The sequence below is a fragment of the Corylus avellana genome, chromosome ca5 (assembly GCF_901000735.1).
Source record: "Corylus avellana chromosome ca5, CavTom2PMs-1.0".
Lineage (NCBI taxonomy): Eukaryota > Viridiplantae > Streptophyta > Magnoliopsida > Fagales > Betulaceae > Corylus > Corylus avellana.
Genome location: NC_081545.1, coordinates 18,305,302 through 18,322,292, shown reverse-complemented (window position 1 = coordinate 18,322,292; position 16,991 = coordinate 18,305,302). Strand labels below are relative to the sequence as shown.

General features: G+C 35.1%; 1 protein-coding gene across 4 annotated transcripts; it reads right to left on the bottom strand.

The window, feature by feature from the left end:
* Positions 1-763: 763 nt before the first annotated feature.
* LOC132181068 (uncharacterized) lies at positions 764-15,133 on the bottom strand. Of its 4 annotated transcripts, none has more exons than XM_059594120.1 (9): positions 14,837-15,130; positions 13,359-14,000; positions 10,006-10,194; positions 9,747-9,838; positions 7,877-7,936; positions 7,682-7,751; positions 3,240-3,443; positions 1,640-2,067; positions 764-1,152 (listed from the first exon to the last, which is right to left on the bottom strand). In XM_059594120.1, exons 2-8 carry the CDS (start codon positions 13,998-14,000, stop codon positions 1,681-1,683), a joined length of 1,644 nt encoding a protein of 547 aa, XP_059450103.1. In that variant the 5' UTR covers positions 14,837-15,130; the 3' UTR covers positions 764-1,152; positions 1,640-1,680. The 4 variants fall into 4 exon arrangements, with proteins under 4 accessions (XP_059450103.1, XP_059450102.1, XP_059450104.1 ...); XM_059594119.1 differs by having other exon boundaries at positions 1,722-2,067; positions 14,837-15,129; XM_059594121.1 differs by lacking the exon at positions 1,640-2,067 and having other exon boundaries at positions 14,837-15,133.
* Between the last annotated feature and the right edge of the window lie 1,858 nt (positions 15,134-16,991).

The following is a 16,991-nucleotide window of genomic DNA, read 5'->3' as shown; positions in this document are numbered from 1 at the left end:
GAATTTATCATAGTTTTTATATTTTAGAAATTATTTTTTCTTCAAACAGACTTTTTGAATGTTAAATACACTTTTAGACTTCTCAAACGCAATCCCAAACGGGCCCTAAATCTTATGTCTCCCAATGTGTAGCACTGGCACTTTGCACTTTGCCGCACACAAGCCACAAGCTTATTATTTTCGTGTGCATTTTTGGACATGTATAATTGCTATACCAACGACCATCTTTTTGTTCGAATTTTACATACATAACCATTTCTTCAACATTCATATTTTAACGGTCATAAACTGCAACTAGACTCTTTTGGTTTGCTGTTGCACATTTTTCTTGTTCATAATAGTGTTCAGAGTATGCAATTTACAAACTATTATTCGGTCAGTATTGTATTCTGAGAACATAATTGATGTGATCCCTTTGCAAGACTTATTGTATTTCTATAAGTAAAAGGCAATATTTGTCAAAGAGAGATTCAAATTTGCCTTACCGTCCAGAATTTTCAGCTCTACTTTCTTTAATTCTGGAATTCCAAATACTTTATTTTCTAACACCGATGACTACAACCGTGAACAATTTCATATAAAGAGTGAAAACATTTGAGAATGAAGAAGAGGGAGTAGCAAGATTGCCACTTTCTCATCTCTCAACCCATGAGTCCTTAAGGGATATATCTTTAAGAAGATCATCAAGTCGACTAGAGATGAGCAACTTAGTCTAATTCTCATCTCAAAAATCCAGCCCATCATCAGTGTCGGAAATATAAATTATAGGTGAACTCCACTCAGGCAACCTCTGCATGAAGATAATAATCAGGCTACCAAAAACAAAAAATCTTAGAATTTTCTCCACATAGACACTATACACCTATGTGGCCATTATTACAATACACATGATAAATCACTCTATAAGGAAAATCACACCTCGTCAAGACTACGATATTGGACAAAGAGTCTCTCCCATTAAAAGGGATACAGCCCCAAGTAGTGATTATGTTCATTCTCTCCTCTCCCACGTCCTCTATTCAATTTTCTCTAAGAGCCTTTACTTACTTAAGCATTAGAGTGTCTACCATCTTCCCAAGGATCAACAGACTTCTGAGTGACTATTTTCTCTGTTTTGCAAGTTATCCATCACCGGTCTGGCCGTCCAAAAATCTGCATAAACAATCATTAATATCTACCGATGCCACTACCTCTGGAAAAGGGCTGGATGACATTTACTGACAGAAAATTTTAGGATGCATGCAGTAGGTAGAGCCAAATAAGATGCAATCAACTTCATCTGCATTTGATTATGATCTAAACAAGCTTTCAATGAGATCCAGGGACAACACTAAAAGTTCCAACTTTGAGGGGCCGGACTGCATTTAAATTTCTTTTTGTGGGTCATCATTAATCTTTTTTAACAAATTTTAGCATTGAATAGTTCATATTTTTCCAGCAATCTTGGTCACTGTCCCACTAAGAAACTATCATGCCTTTTGTACTTCTAACATGAAAACATTACTACTTCGAAAAGCTGCAGTCGAGATTATGAGGTTTGTCAAAGAAATACAAGCTGATTACTAAATACTGGTTAGCAATTACTCGGAATATCATCACAAAGTGACCTCTACTTAATTATATTTAGGATAAAAAAAACCTTATAGCTATAAGGTGCTGCAGTTTAGTCACATTCCTTGTTTAGCTGATGAGAACATAACCTGCACCACCAGGGAGTCTACCTGCAGGAGCTGGAGGCATACTGGTTTGAGGAATAGTTTTTCGAACTTGTGCATGGGATTCTGCTTCATGCTGAAACATCCTAACCAGCTCTTGGAGCTCTAATTTTCTTACTTGAACATCCTCTTCAATAATGGGTTTTCTTAACCCAAGGTAGATCAACCCAACTGCAATTAACATGATTCCAAGCAAGACGAGGATGGCAGAAAACATAAGAAATGCATATGGTGACTCTTCAGCTCCAGGCATACCATCCAAATTGATCCCAAAAAGTCCAGTGATGATGGAAAGAACAAGCCCACATCCGCCAAAAACTCCTAAGTTATGTGTAACTGTGAGGCTTCTGTCCTAGAATTAGAACCAGTGATATACTGTGAGGAAACAATAATGTAAAAATATTTATATATAAAAAAATTTGACATCGTCAAAACTAAGCCCTAATTAACCCCATATGGATCCACTCCATTTCAAATGAAATGGAGAGGAACCGGTTGGTTGCTTTTGAGGGGCAAAATTGTCCACCAAAAGTGAAATTACAATTTTGCCCCTCAAATTTCAACCAACCGGAATGGGATCCACCTCCATTTCACCAAAAGTGAAATGGAGAGGATCTCATTCCACAGACGCGGTTCATGATTGCATGTGAACATAGTTATCCTTCAGCTTTAAATGTTAAGGTCTACAATATTAGTCCATTGCCACCAGATGTTTCTCTCAAACTCTTCAAATAGTTGAGGAAAATGATAAATGTTTTAGGGAGATCATAAATGAAAATACTGTGACAACAGTCTTAAATTTGTTTTTGTTGACGAGCAATATGAATATTTTATTGGAAAAAAAGAAGTCCCAAGTATACAGGAAGTGTATACAGGTCTTAAATTTTTTATGAAACACAAATCTGCAGTTCCACCTGATTGGATTAAAAAAACAATCAATGATGCAAGACTAATCTTGTCAACAAAACCAACAAGAATTTCTAGTTTAAATATTATCCAAATTGCTCCCAATATCTTTCAATTTAAAATTTCTTAGTAGTCATAATTGTTAGTTTTTCTTTCTCTTTTTAAGTCAAGGCTTTTATACAGTGACCTATCAAACTGCCCAAGTACTATATTGTTTACTAAACTAAATGCTACAGATCAAAGTCTGAAAGTACAAATTCACTGGTATTTTAGTGCAGTGTTATTGTAAATGAAAAATGCAGAAGCTATTCATATATCGCCAAGGGAGGCTTATATGGCATATCCTTAAACGAGTATGAAGAAGGGTCATGATAAGGGCTTGAAAGCAACCCAACATGAGCCATATACAAGATATGGCCAGACAATGTTGATCAACTGAACTTTGGAGTAAATTTAACATCGTGAAGAATATATTTCTTAACAAAAGCAACAAAGAATCAGCATAACTGCCAGATTCATGTACGAACAACATTTTGCAACTACCAAGATAGGAGGCAGACTTAAGAAGAATCTATATGAAATGGATGTTAACAGAACTTGACAATAGAATTTGTGAACCTGCAACCATGCACGAACTGTGCTCTGCATGACATCTTGAATTGTGAATAATCGACCACGAACTGCTTCTTGCTCTTCAATCATTTCCCTCGTACTCTTTCTTATTCCTTCTAGCAAGTCCCTTGTCGTAGTCCCACTCAAATGTTGAAGTAGCTCAAACACAATTTCCTCTCTTGCATGGAGTGACCATTTCACTCTGATAACCTGCAGAGAAAACCATAAGAAAGGAGGTAAATACATTATTATTGCACAAGTGACCTGAACAGTATACTTCTCATGCAACAATAGATAGAAAATATGTACACCGTTGCAAAACTAAAAAGTTCTTGTGTAATCTTCTCAGTAGTATTTTCTAAACTAGAGCAGGAAAGGTTATAAAACTTTGTTAGATGCATTTTTCTTTTGATTAGGCAATGTTCTAGCATATTAATTTCATAAACTGAAGTTGGAAAATACTTTTTTAGAAACCCTAGACCTAGCCTTCTAGGAGAAGACCAGGTGTCTAGTGAGCTGTCCCTATAGCTGAACAGAATATTCCTAAAATTTGTATTTTGGCTCCTATTTAATGACGAAGGAGGAACGAGCTACACAGAATCTGTAGCTCTATTCCATTTCATAGCTTTCCTCACATTTCAATCTCATTTCATTACAATAATGCAGTGAGATAAGGTTACATATCAACAATAATTGACTATATTTCCTACAAGCCATAGGGTATCACGCTGTTAAATCATGTAACACACTTAATACTACATCGACATGAATTTTTTTAGAAAAAAAAAAAAAAAAACTGATTTTTGAATCATTTTCTGCTGAACGTTATGTAATATCACATCCTTTTGAACTCCCGTTCAAGGAAAGGGATGTGTTAGAGGTGGTAAAGATATGAATAGAGATATTGCTCTAGGTCCGAGTGGTTTCTCCATAGCTTTCTTTCAAGACTGCTGGGATGTGATCAAGACTGATATTATGGGGTTTTTTTCAGACTTCTATGCTCGTGGTAAGTTTGAAAAAAGCCTTAATGCCATGTTTATTGCTCTAATTCCAAAGAAGCCTAGGGCATTTGATCATAAGGACTTCCGTCCTATTAGTCTTGTGAGGAGGGTTGTAGATTACTAAAGTTCTTGCCAATAGAATAAGAAGGATAGTGGAGATGGTTATCTCAAAGCCTCATAACACTTTTTGTTAAAGGTAGGCAAATTCTGGATTCAATTCTTATTGCTAAAGAATGTTTGGATAGTCATATCAAGTGTGGTGTACTAGGGGTGCTTTCCAAGCTGGATATGGAGAAGGCCTATTGTAACATCTCACATTGCCTAGGTGTGGAAAAGATGATGTGTTTATATGAAATATACTTTCTCTAAATGGAATGAGGCCTTTTGAAATAAACTCAATAATAAAACCATGCAGGCTTAGCCCAAAGCGGACAATATCATACTACTTGGAGTGGGGTGTTACATATGGAATCAGAGTCATAGCCTAGCCTGAGATAGGGGGAGCATGCACAAGCCCATAAGGGTTGCTAGCGAGGACGTTGGGTCCCAAGACGGATGATTGTGATGTCCCACATTGCCTGAGTGTAGAAAAGATGATGTGTTTATATGGAATATGATCTCTCTAAATAGTATGAGGCCTTTTGAGGTAAACCCAATAATAAAATCGTGAGGGCATAGCCCAAAGCAAACAATATCATACCACTTGAAGTAGGGTGTTACACCTACGATCACATCAATTGGAAGTTATTGTTGTATTTGCTAAGAATGTGTGGTTTTAGAGAGAAATGGTGCTCTTGGATAGCGCATTGCATTTCGTCGGTGCGCTTCTCCGTCTTGGTTAATGGTACTCCATCCGACTTCTTCAGTAGCTCTCGTGAGGTGAGGCTGGGCGATCCTTTGTCTTCTTTTTTGTTTGTAATTGTCATGGGGGCTTTAAGTAAAATGATCACTGCTACTATTGAGAGTGGTTTTCTCTTAGGCTTGTATGTGGGATCTAGACTATCCAAGCTGGTTTATATTTCTCATTTGTTGTTTGCAGATGATACTTTGGTCTTTTGTGGCGCCAACTCCGATCACCTTCGCTCCCTGTGGGTTTTATTCATATGTTTTGAAGTTGTTTCTGGTTTTAAGGTGAATCTGGCCAAGTCAGTTTTGGTTCCTATGGGAAATGTGGATAATGTGGATGAGCTATCTGGCATTCTGGGTTGTGGGACGTCCTCTTTACCCTTGAAGCATCTTGGTCTCCCTCTGGGGGCTTGCTTTAAGGCCAAGTCTATATGGGATGGCATTGTGGAAAAGATTGAGCATCAGTTGGCTAATTGGAAAGGATGTATCTGTCCAAGGGTGGTAGGGTTACCCTCATAAAGAGAAGTCTCTCCAACTTACCTACGTATTTCATGTCTCTCTTTAGCATTCCTACACGAGATTTCTTATGGGGTAGGATAGGTGAAAAATTTAAATATCACCTAGTTAGTTGACCCAAGGTTTGCTCTCCTATTTCTGAGGGAGGCTTAGGGATTTGGAACTTGAGATTGTTCAATAGAGCCCTATTAGGGAAGTGGTTGTAGCATTATGTGCATGAGAAAGAAGCTTGGTGGAAAGTTGTTGTGACTGGGGGTGGGTGGTGCTCTATTGATTCCCCAGGCTCGCATGGGGTGGGGTTGTGGAAGTATATTAGAAAGAGGTGAAGGCTGTTTTCTAGCCATATCAGATTTGATCCGGGAGATGGGTCCAAGACCAAATTCTGGGATAATGTGTGGTGTGGAGAGTCGAGTCTCAATGAAGCATTTCCAATTTTATATAACATTGCTCGTGTGAAGGATACGCCTATTGCAGTTAATTTAGATTGTTCGAGTGGTTCTCTTCAATGGGATGTTAGCTTTATTCGCTTGGCTCACAATTGGGAAGTGGATGGTCTAGATCCTATCTCTCAAGACAACAGATATCATGCTAAAATACAAATGGACAAGCAAGTTTTAGCTTTTTCCTTCACTGGAGAGACGTGTCTAGTAAAGGCATATATTCAACATAAGTGCCCTGGCCAGCTTCCTTCTTTTTCAAGATGGTTAAGAAATTAGCAATGGTTATTAATTGGAGCACCTTAGTGCTTCCCTTTTGGCAGACAGATCTTCACAACCACAGACTTATTGGTGACAAGGTCCAAGCTTTATGAGCCATAATTTATTTATTTATTTTTTTTTTGGCAAATTTACAGTTAATTATATTCTAATCTGTCAATCTAAACAAAGTTTCCACAAGAAACACTACATTCCATTAGCTTTACAGACCAGCTTGGTAACTACCATCACAATTCTCCAGGAAAACACTACAATCCATTAGTTTTACCATCCAGCTTGGAAACGACCATCACAATTGTCCATATAACGGCATTTATGATATGTTAATATCATATCTTAGCTTTTGATGAAGATGCAAGAATAGCTTAAAATATTTTCTCAGGTATTTCTTGAAGATTTATCAACTATTAGCTAAAGACAAAAAGGGAGGGAGTTCATTGAGTTGATGACAATGATGAGGTGTGACAGAAATAAACCAGGTTTGATGACAAGTACCACTACAAAGAACTACAAGTTGATAATAGAGATTATTTTTCCATGGAGAAGTACCGGGCATGCTTATCTGCCTCCTATTTTGGATCCTTCTTTTCACTTTTCTTTTTTGCTTTGCTTGGGATGGCTTCTTTGGGCAGAGATCTCAATGGAAACAAAAATAAAGAGTAACTGGCATTGTATGTGCAAGTGTAGATCATTTCCTAGCAGATTGTCCTATTGTGGCCATCAACCGTGGTTGGAAGGTTCAAAATTTGGAACAAGAGATTTGGAGGACATAATAGTGCAACTTGGAGAGCTTTCGTTATATCTCATGTGGAGTACCTGATGTGAGAGGACTAACCAAACATTTGAGGATGTAGAGATTTATGTGAATCGCATCAAGCTCATTTTCCTGACTTCTCCTATCTGTCATAATCATTTACTCCATATCATTACTTGATTTTGCAGATGGCTTATACTCTAGGATAACGTATTCCTTCATTTTCTGTTTCTTTTAGAATTTCTTTAGTGCACCTCCACATAATTCATTAAACTCCTTTTGCGTCTTTCTATAAAATAGGAATGAAGAACAAGTTGAAATTGCTGCCCTAACTTTACACAATTTGAAAGCAAATTTTATTCGGTGGAAAAAAAATTTGAACAAAACTTTTCTTCACAAAACATTCGGGTGGAGCAACAGATGAGCAAATAAGTAAACTAAACAAAACTACAAAGCAGATATTGTAGCCTATCTATCTTATATAAAAGGTAATGTCTGCTTCATTAATTATAAATTGTTTCTTCATACTCAATAATGCTACATTCAACAGGCAAACTTCTATTGACTTCTTTCCATGTAAAATTAATCTTTCTGCAAGCATAAAGCAAAGAGTACCTGGGTTGATAACCTTCTGATCTCCTGATTCAGAATTACACTAAATAGATGCAAATCTTCATGGTTTCTCCTATTCATAAGTGAGAAATGTTAACATCATGTATACACAAAAACTGGTCATGTGCAGGCAATAACAGACTTCAAGTGGAACTCAAAGTCATGAAGATGAAATTATTTCTATTTGCATGAAAGCACCTGTCCATAAACTTCAACTCAACTTCATCTGCAGCTCCAAATATATATTTGCGAAATAACCTGTAATATTAAAGATAATAAAGAGGATACCAAGTAGAAAACCTCATAAGATCATTTGACTGTCAAACAGACAGCAAATTAGAAATTGATAACTATGAACAGCATGACAAAAGTAAGGCTGTAAGTCCAGGATCCAACGAATCCAAAAGGAAATGTGTTTTGGGTATAACAGAATACTTAAGGCTTAAAACCATTTCATAATCCTATAATTTCGGGATAGATTTCAATTAAGCCCCTATACTTCTAGATTGAGCAATCAAGTCCTAAATTTTCTTCATTTACAGCAATTTGATGACTTCAGTCTCAACAAGGACTTTTTTAACTCAGAATAGCTGCTGTGAAAATGAATTTAACCACTTTGAAGGTGAATTGCATTGTCAACGCTGAAAGCTACCATCAGTTAGAGTTACATGAAGTTCGCATTGGTAGTGGAGAAGGCCAAGTGGGATCCACAATGCTACCACAGTATCTATTATTAATAAAAAAAAGTTGTTTAGGAAAGGCGTGCATCAAATTTGTCAATTTCATTAACATCAATCTTTAATTGGATTTTATTGAAATAATTAGGAGAAATCAAGGGACTTGATTGCATAAAGTCGGAGTATAACGACGGACCAAAACCTACCAGACTTTGAGATGGTAAAATATATATAAGCCATAATACAAAACCTACCATAGATTTTGGGATGGTAAAATATATATAAGCCATAATACAAACTCTTAGGTAACGTATTTCTAAAAGCAGCAAAACTTACAACTAATATGCTCTACAGAAATTAGCAAATGTCCTGTTCAAAGGATAGGCATTAAAGTATAAAAGAATCACCCAAACCAAACATCACTTCAAAAAATTAACTGGATTCAAGTGAAGAACTTTACACGGTATCCAAAAAATCAAAACAATTGCCAGACCTGAGAGCACTCCAGGAAATTCCAATCAATCTTCATTTTACAAAATTTCCACTTAATGCAGCATATTAATCAGAAAATAATTCTTCTAGCTTGACATGTGCACAGTTATACCTTGATTTTGACCAGTTAAAAATTCTGGTTCGGAACAAGGCAGAGGAAAGAAAAACTGGAATGTATAAATAATCACTTAGAGATGCTCTGCTTTACAACTGTCTGAAATTTTTAAGGGAATTGAAAACCAACCAGGTGAAAGAGTTTAGATAATCTCTGTTTTGGTTGCTTACCAAATAACAGAGTAGTTCATTTGCATTTATAGATAAAGTGCAGAGACTCTTTTACAATGAGTTTAGAGAACTAAAGCAACACAAAAGGAAAGCTTAGAAAGCTCTTTGCATAGAGTGATACACATAAATGCAAAGGAAGAAAGTGAAGAGACTTCAGCTGCTTCTCACATGAAACAAAGTTTCCAGTCAGCAAAAAACATGGAGCTGTTCTATCAGCATGAAACACGGATAGAAATGCTGCTGTCACAGGAAAAGAGGATCTGTTGTGGGCTTGAATGTGCTGTGTCGGTGTGTTGTTGTGGGCTTGACTGAATGCATCCCAACACCAGGGGGAGGGGAGAAGAAACTCTCCAACATGTGAGTATGAGCTTCTGATTTGGCATCATTAGTTATAATTGTCATGCACATGGCATGTAAAGAAGAATGTTATTTTTCATTGCATTTGCAAAACTCTGAAAATTTTCTTAAGTTGTTTTCTTAAGTTTTTATTTGGATGAGGATGTAACTCTTTACAAGAGATTCATTGACCTATCTTCACCTAGTAGCTAAATATAAATTGAATGGGAAGTAATAATAATTTGGATGAGTTGGATCACAAATGGGGACAAAATCACCTATCATCCCATCGGGCAAGGCGGCAAGCAAGATGTGCTGTGATTTCATGAGCAGTTCTTGGTATATTTGTACCTCCAACAGCAAGCAGTTCCTGAGCAAGGCACCGCATCAAAATCACGAGGCAAAACTCAATTACAAAGCATGGAAACATGAGACAGAACTCTATTATAGAGCATTGAAACTGAATTATAACCAACTGTTCTGACAAAAGGTATGTATCATGACCATCAACAAACTTTTGATTGAGCATGAACGAACCTGGACTTCTGCAATACCTAGCACATTAATATTAGATGCTGACCCTTTGACATGCAATGCTGTTACTAGAAAGTTCTGTGCCAACCATGATCGAAGAACAATGGGAGTGTCATCTTCCTCAACAAATGGATCCCCAGCTGATTGGCCAAGGAGCTCAAATAATAGCCCCCCAGCAACTCTAACAGGAACCTGTCCAGGAATAAGAGAACAGCCAATTGCATTAAAACCCGAGTAAAGTGTACATAGATGACAATCCTAGACAAAGATGAGACAAACCTGATTAAAGAGATCAAATTTTATCCACTAAATATAACTAAGAGCCATAAGGTGCATCACAACTACAAGACAAGAAATCACTCTCTCCATCGTCAGTGTCCTCAGCACATTCAGAATCTAGATAGTATTTTTATGGTTAAGAAACACCCAAAAAGGGCTGCTCACAAAGAACCTTAGAGATGGTATTGGGAGACTTTGAGATGGGAACTTTCCTTTCCTAGCCCATTTATAAAGGATCCATCCCCTCCAAATTTGTCCTAAGCCAATGCTTGGGTGAGGCAAGGTTAGAAATGAAGAAAGGCAACTTGGTAGAACCAACCAGAGTGCACTCTGAAACTTTCTTTCTTTTTTGCAAGTGTTTTATGTTTGATATTTAACACATAGGCGAGCTGCAGTGCCTTTCGGTTGGAGTCCCGCTCTGACCACTTGGGTTATATATTATGGTCTCAGTCAAAGTTTCGGAGCATTCAATAGTTATGCATGGGGAAAGAGACTCGTAATAGAGCCTCATGTTTCTCTCTATTTATTAACCATCCAAATAGGATGATTCAAGTATGTTGCATTGGTACAGCAATATCTTACCTAACAAATCGAAATAATTTATTATTGAACTCGAGAACTGCTGTCTTCGCCAAACTCTAAAAAGATGATTGGTCCCATTTCAACTAGCAAGAGGAAGCATTCTGACTCTTTCTAAGAGAAACTGCATTCTTAGCCTCCTATAAATGGTGTTAAAGTCCATGGAGGCTCCTTTTTTTTTTCTTTTTTTTTTTGCCAAAGTAGCCTCACCTCTGACCTAAAATGTACTTTGATAAAAAATAACATATTAGCCTTACACAAAACAACCTTAATAGAAGATTTGAAAACTGTACAATCTCCTCTGACCTAAAATCTGCAAGCCTTGCAAATCATACCTTATGTAGCCCAAGTTTGGCTTTATATAGTCATTTGAGGGAAGATTTGATTCCTATTGGTAACTCAAAATGTTTTCTGACTCCTTGGAAAGCTACTCATCAAATTGGAAAGGTTCTTAAGATAGCTCCTTCTATAGAAAATAGGTAACCAACTAGACCAATTACAGCAACAGATAATTAGTGAAACAAGTGAACTGTCAACCCACAATGATAGCAAACAGTTTGGACAGATTCTATTGCCTACTCAAACAAGGAGATCTGCCTCTCCAACCTCCAATTACCTTCCAGATCAGATCCACGGCTGAGTTGGACAGGTTAACCCTGACCTAACTCAAGCTCTCTTTCACATTTGAGGTCAGGCTTCGGCTAGAATACTGCAACCAAGAACCCCACATTGTGTTAAGAGGTGGGACAAAAGCCCAACTCAAACTCAGTATTTTTTATTTAACATGATGTGTCATTTCCCGACCATACATATTGTTCAGTTTTAATTGTTGGCAAATTCATGTGTCAAAAAATGGAATCTGGGTTGTAATGTTTAGGTCTTGAGTTAGGGTTAAATGTCATATCAAGAGAAGGCTAAAATTGAAGAATTCAAGACTTCAATTGATGTACGATCAATGCCCGATTGACTGAACCATTATGACAGTTCACATACAAATTCTAGAGAAGTTCAATTGATCTCACAGTCGATGCTCGGTCAATCGAAGATGTGCATCAAGTGTCATACTAGTTCTGGAGAAGTTCAAAGGTTCCCACGATCGAAGAATGTGTGCATCAGGTGTCATACTGAAACTCAAGAGTTAGATCGACACTTTGATCATAGTACAATCGATCGAACATATGTGATTCTGAAACCCTACAATTCGATTCATACTTGATTGATCTTCCATTGATCGAAGGTGCGACAAACTGTTTTATTTGTGAGCCGACTTACCTTTTAAAACCCAGGTTTTACTCTACTTTTATAAGTCTTTTGAGCCATGATTTCCCTTACGTATTTTTTTTTCTCTTTTTTTTTTTTCTTTTTTTTTTTTTTTTTTTAACATATGCTTTCAAAGTTGATAATCTATATTTCTATATCTGGTTTTGAGTTATATTGTAAATTTTGGACATGAGTAATACTACATAAAAGCATGTTTTTGTATAAGAACTTGAAATTTGTTTTTTACCCCAACACAAAAAAAAAAAATTTAAAAATAAAAAAAAAAATAAAAATTTGCAATCACATTCACCTCGTCATCCATCAAGTTGACTATCCACAAAACATCCCCTAGATACTCAAATAAGCAATGGAGAGCCTTTATGTGCACCTCATGCCATGATATGCTCTAACATTCACAAAAATAACCGCATCATATTTATTGTCAAACAATTTTCACATTAAATCCATACCAAGGTATAGATTTAGAATGCATTTGAAGATTAATACATGCAATGAAGCTGTTTTCCAACTCTATGGGTTTGAATGGAGCTTATACCATTTTTTATGTAGCATATTACTAGGAATGACCAAATTTTGTTTCCAGAAATTTCACTTCACCCACCTGTGGTTTGAGTCAAGTTCAAATTGCTAACTTGTGATTTAACAAATTACATTTTACTCACAGAAGGTCTAATTATATTTCCTTTTGGCTCATCAGTGTAATTTATTCAAATTTTAATAGGTTGCTATTTTGTTTTCTAGGTTTTTTTTTCAGGGCATGCATTTTAAATCTGAATTTCTGTTTTGAGCTGAAAAAGATAAAAAGATGTCACTTCATATAGGGGAAAGTGTAAAGTTTTTTAACCATAGGTTAACAAATCCAACTCAACCAAGACCACAGATAGGTAAAGTGTAATTACCCTTTATTTTCTGCATATGAGCTGATTTCTTATGACTGGTATTATCTTTTAATTTTTATTTTTAACCAATTTCTTGGCATCAGAATTAGCAATGACGACCTTTTTGGACAATCATTCAATTTATATGGATAGGTCTATGATTCAATTTATAAGATAGGCCTGTCCTTTTAGATTATACTTAAAAAAAAAACGATATGATTTCTTTCCCCTCGAAAGCTTAAATACCCCTAAAACAAATGCTAATATCAAATTGAAATTTTTCTGTTCTTTCCCTAGTTTTACTATGCAGCAGCATTGAATATAAAACAAGTGCTTTACCTCATAGAGAAGGTACTTCATTCGCTCACTTATCAGCCTACTTTCATCTCGCAAAGCAATACAGATAGCAGGATGCAACCACTGAGCATTATTCAGCCAGTCATTGATGTTTGGATGACCTGCTGCTACATGACACCACCAAGTGGGCCCAACCGCATGTTCCCAGTAAGGAGTTGCCACTTCTGCAACAGGAACATCATCTTCATTATCTGTGAAGTCGACCAACTGTGAGGCCCAGCCAGCATAAACTTGCACTTTCTGGATAAGTTCAGTAATTCTAGCCCAGCCTATTGGCATCCAGTAACTTCTTGGAAAATCTTTCTTCTTATGGAAATGGCTTGAGAGATTGTCCTGGCTATAACTATGATCATCATGCATATCGGTATCACCAGTTCCATATTTTAATTGGGGTGAAGATTTACAAAATTTCTCCTCCTTTAGGGGTACACGACTATTTAGTTCATTTGATGGCACCTCTCTAATAGCATCTTGTCCTAGCTGGATCTTCCCATGGCCTTGAACAAATTCAAAAGCACAAATAAGTCCATCAGTCCAAAGATCACCCCCCAGTGTGGCATCTCTACTAATGTGGTTTCTATGATTCTCTTGCTTCTTCATTTCATTGCTCACATCGCCTTTCATCTAATGAGCAAGTAAAAGCATGTTAAGGAACCCCAACATTCAGTTAAAAGAAACCGAAATGCATATGGTGAAAAACAGAAATTTATTAAACCAAGACCACAATCATGTGCCAATTTCCATCTTAATTTGTCACCTAGCCCAAAATTAATTATCACGACCAAGCTTTTTAGTATAATAATAATAACAACAACAACCACAATGATGTTAATAGATATTCCTTGCCAAAAGGGGAAATCTAACCAATGAAGTATAATATAATAATAGTAATAACAAAAAGAACCACAATGATGTTACTAGATATTCCTTTGCCAAAAGGGGAAATATAACCAATGAGGCTTAATGACCACTATTTAAGTTGCTTACAATTAGCATATTCTAAGCCAAAGGTAACAATTTGCAATTAGAAGTAAGACACCCAAATTGTTGGAAACAACATCAAAAATATCAAAATAATAGAATATCAGAATCTAAAAATGAGGAAGTCACAGGTAGCTTCATTTCAAACAAGCAAACCAACAAATGATAGGATTTTTCAATTGCATCCAGAACGTTCTTTGTCTAATGTGACACTGTTACACTTCAACTGCTTCACTCCATCTACTACTAATTATTTAATCAAATTCGAGCAAAGATCCTTCACAATGCAAAAGCATACAAATGTAAAAGCAATTTCAGCAGAAAATACACAATCAGAAAGAAAATGTTTACTTAGTCTAATACCCATTTCCTGGAAACCAAAAAATAAGACGACACATAAAAACAAAAACAAAATTCCTCCTCACAAATCTGAATTTCCCAATGAAAGATAAAGGGTATGTTAATCAAAGAAAGATTACCAGAGAGAGAGCGAGAGTAACAAGTAATCTGACGGGTTTTGCAACTTGATGAAAGGGCCAAACCCAAACAAATGTCTTCAAGAAAGAGGAAATCCAAGAAGCGCTTGGATATTAGATAGCGGCATGTCTCGGTGGGGTTGCTACTTAATTAGCCATGCAGAATTTAGACGATCACATTTGAGAAACTTCAGGATGGTAGATGGTGCTCCCGAGAGCAACCCGCCAAGTGATGTCCTCAGGTCCCACCCTGAATGAATGCTATAGGATGGCAGTTGGTCTTGAGTTGGTGTATGAGTTTTAGATCGTCTTTTAATTTGCATTGGGATTTTGTTAGTGTATACTTTCAAATAGAGAAGTTTGAGAAATTACACTAACCAATTTCTTTCTCCTCATTCAATTAATTAATTGGCTACCCAAAATAAAAAACTTTCATTAAATCATGGTTAAAAAATAAATGAATTATATCATTTATCTTTCTTCTTTACTCAAAAGCATAAACAAAAACATAAGCAATGGAATTCATAAGGTATAGGATGAAGTCCAATCAAATAGAGCTTTTTTTCTTCCGACCATACTTTCGCATTATAAAGTTTTTTTTTCCATATACTTTTCTCAATTCAAATGAAATTCATAGGTATAGAAAGTAGCCATGTCAATTAGATATTTTTTCTTTCGACAATCGTTTGTATATATAACGTTAAAAAAAAAACTACTTTTATAGTAAAAAATATTATAAAAATTAAAACAAAAAATAGAGACAAAAAATGGAATCAAAAGCACATAACCACAAAAAATAAAATTTAAATAGACTATTTACTTCTTTGCTACATCATTTATCATTCTATCTGAACACACCCCTTCAAATGCAAATTTCATAACCCAAACATTTTTTTTAAAGAAAAACACATATTTCATCAAATAAACTAATTGCAAATTAACAACAATTAAAATCGATCCTTGATATCTATCGATCAGGGAAAGAGATCGAGAACACATGGTGTGATATCTGTTATATCTTAATACAAATAAAATTCATAAATTCTAAACATTTAGAAAAAAAAAATACATATATATATATATATATATATAGAGAGAGAGAGAGAGAGAGAGAGAGAGAGCAAAATAAACAAAAACAAATAATTTCACTCAACATTTAAGGCAATCAAATAAATCATCTCACATCAGGTTCAATGCTTTCATTATACAATTAGTGTTTTGAAAGATTTTATGTTCCTTTTATGTACAACAATCAAATAATTCTTTTCTTTTTTTTTTCCTTCTTTTGCTCTTAAGAAGAGAAGAAAAAAAAAATTCCAAAAATGCATGAAAATCCGAGTAAGTCGCGCAAAATGAAAAAATAAAAAATAAAAAAATAAAAATAAAAAATAAAAAAAAATCCCGTAAAACATTCAAATGAATTAAAATATAGACCTATTATATTTCAATACAAATAAAACTCATATAATTTTGAACATTCGAAATAAATACAGAACAAAATAAACAATTTTTTTTAAGAAATATAAAATAAACAAAATCTTCATTAAAATGGATGAACAAAATCTAAAAATTATAAATAAATTAAGAAAAAAAAAAAAAGAAGTTACATTCACATGCATGGAATGCGTCGCAATATGGATTAGAATTTTATATATATTCTCGATCGGTTGTTAGAGCAATTGTATTTGTATTCTCCAAATACAATTTTCAGAACTTCATCAAAATTAATTGTCTTTTTGTATTTGTTGCAGAAAAATAAAAAATAGTAATGTAATAGAAAATAAATTAATTTCTTTTCTGTGTACTTTCTTGGTTTCAATTAAATTCACATGTATACAAAAAAGTCTTGCCAAATACAGATTTTTTTTAAAAAAAAACATCTTCTCAAATCTCAATATATAATAATAAATGAAACTACTTTTAGAACAGAAGTTAAAAAAATAATATAAAAGTTAGTACAAAAAATAAATAGAAAAAATAACACATAACAACAACAAATAAAGAAACAAATGGTTTATTTATCATTCTCTTAATTTTAAAACGGCCTGCAAATGTAAAGTAACCTACATTTAACAAACAAAATACATCTTCATGAATCTCTATTGATCAGGGAAAGAAACTGAAAATTCGTCGTCGAAGAGAGTTCAAAGCAAAACTT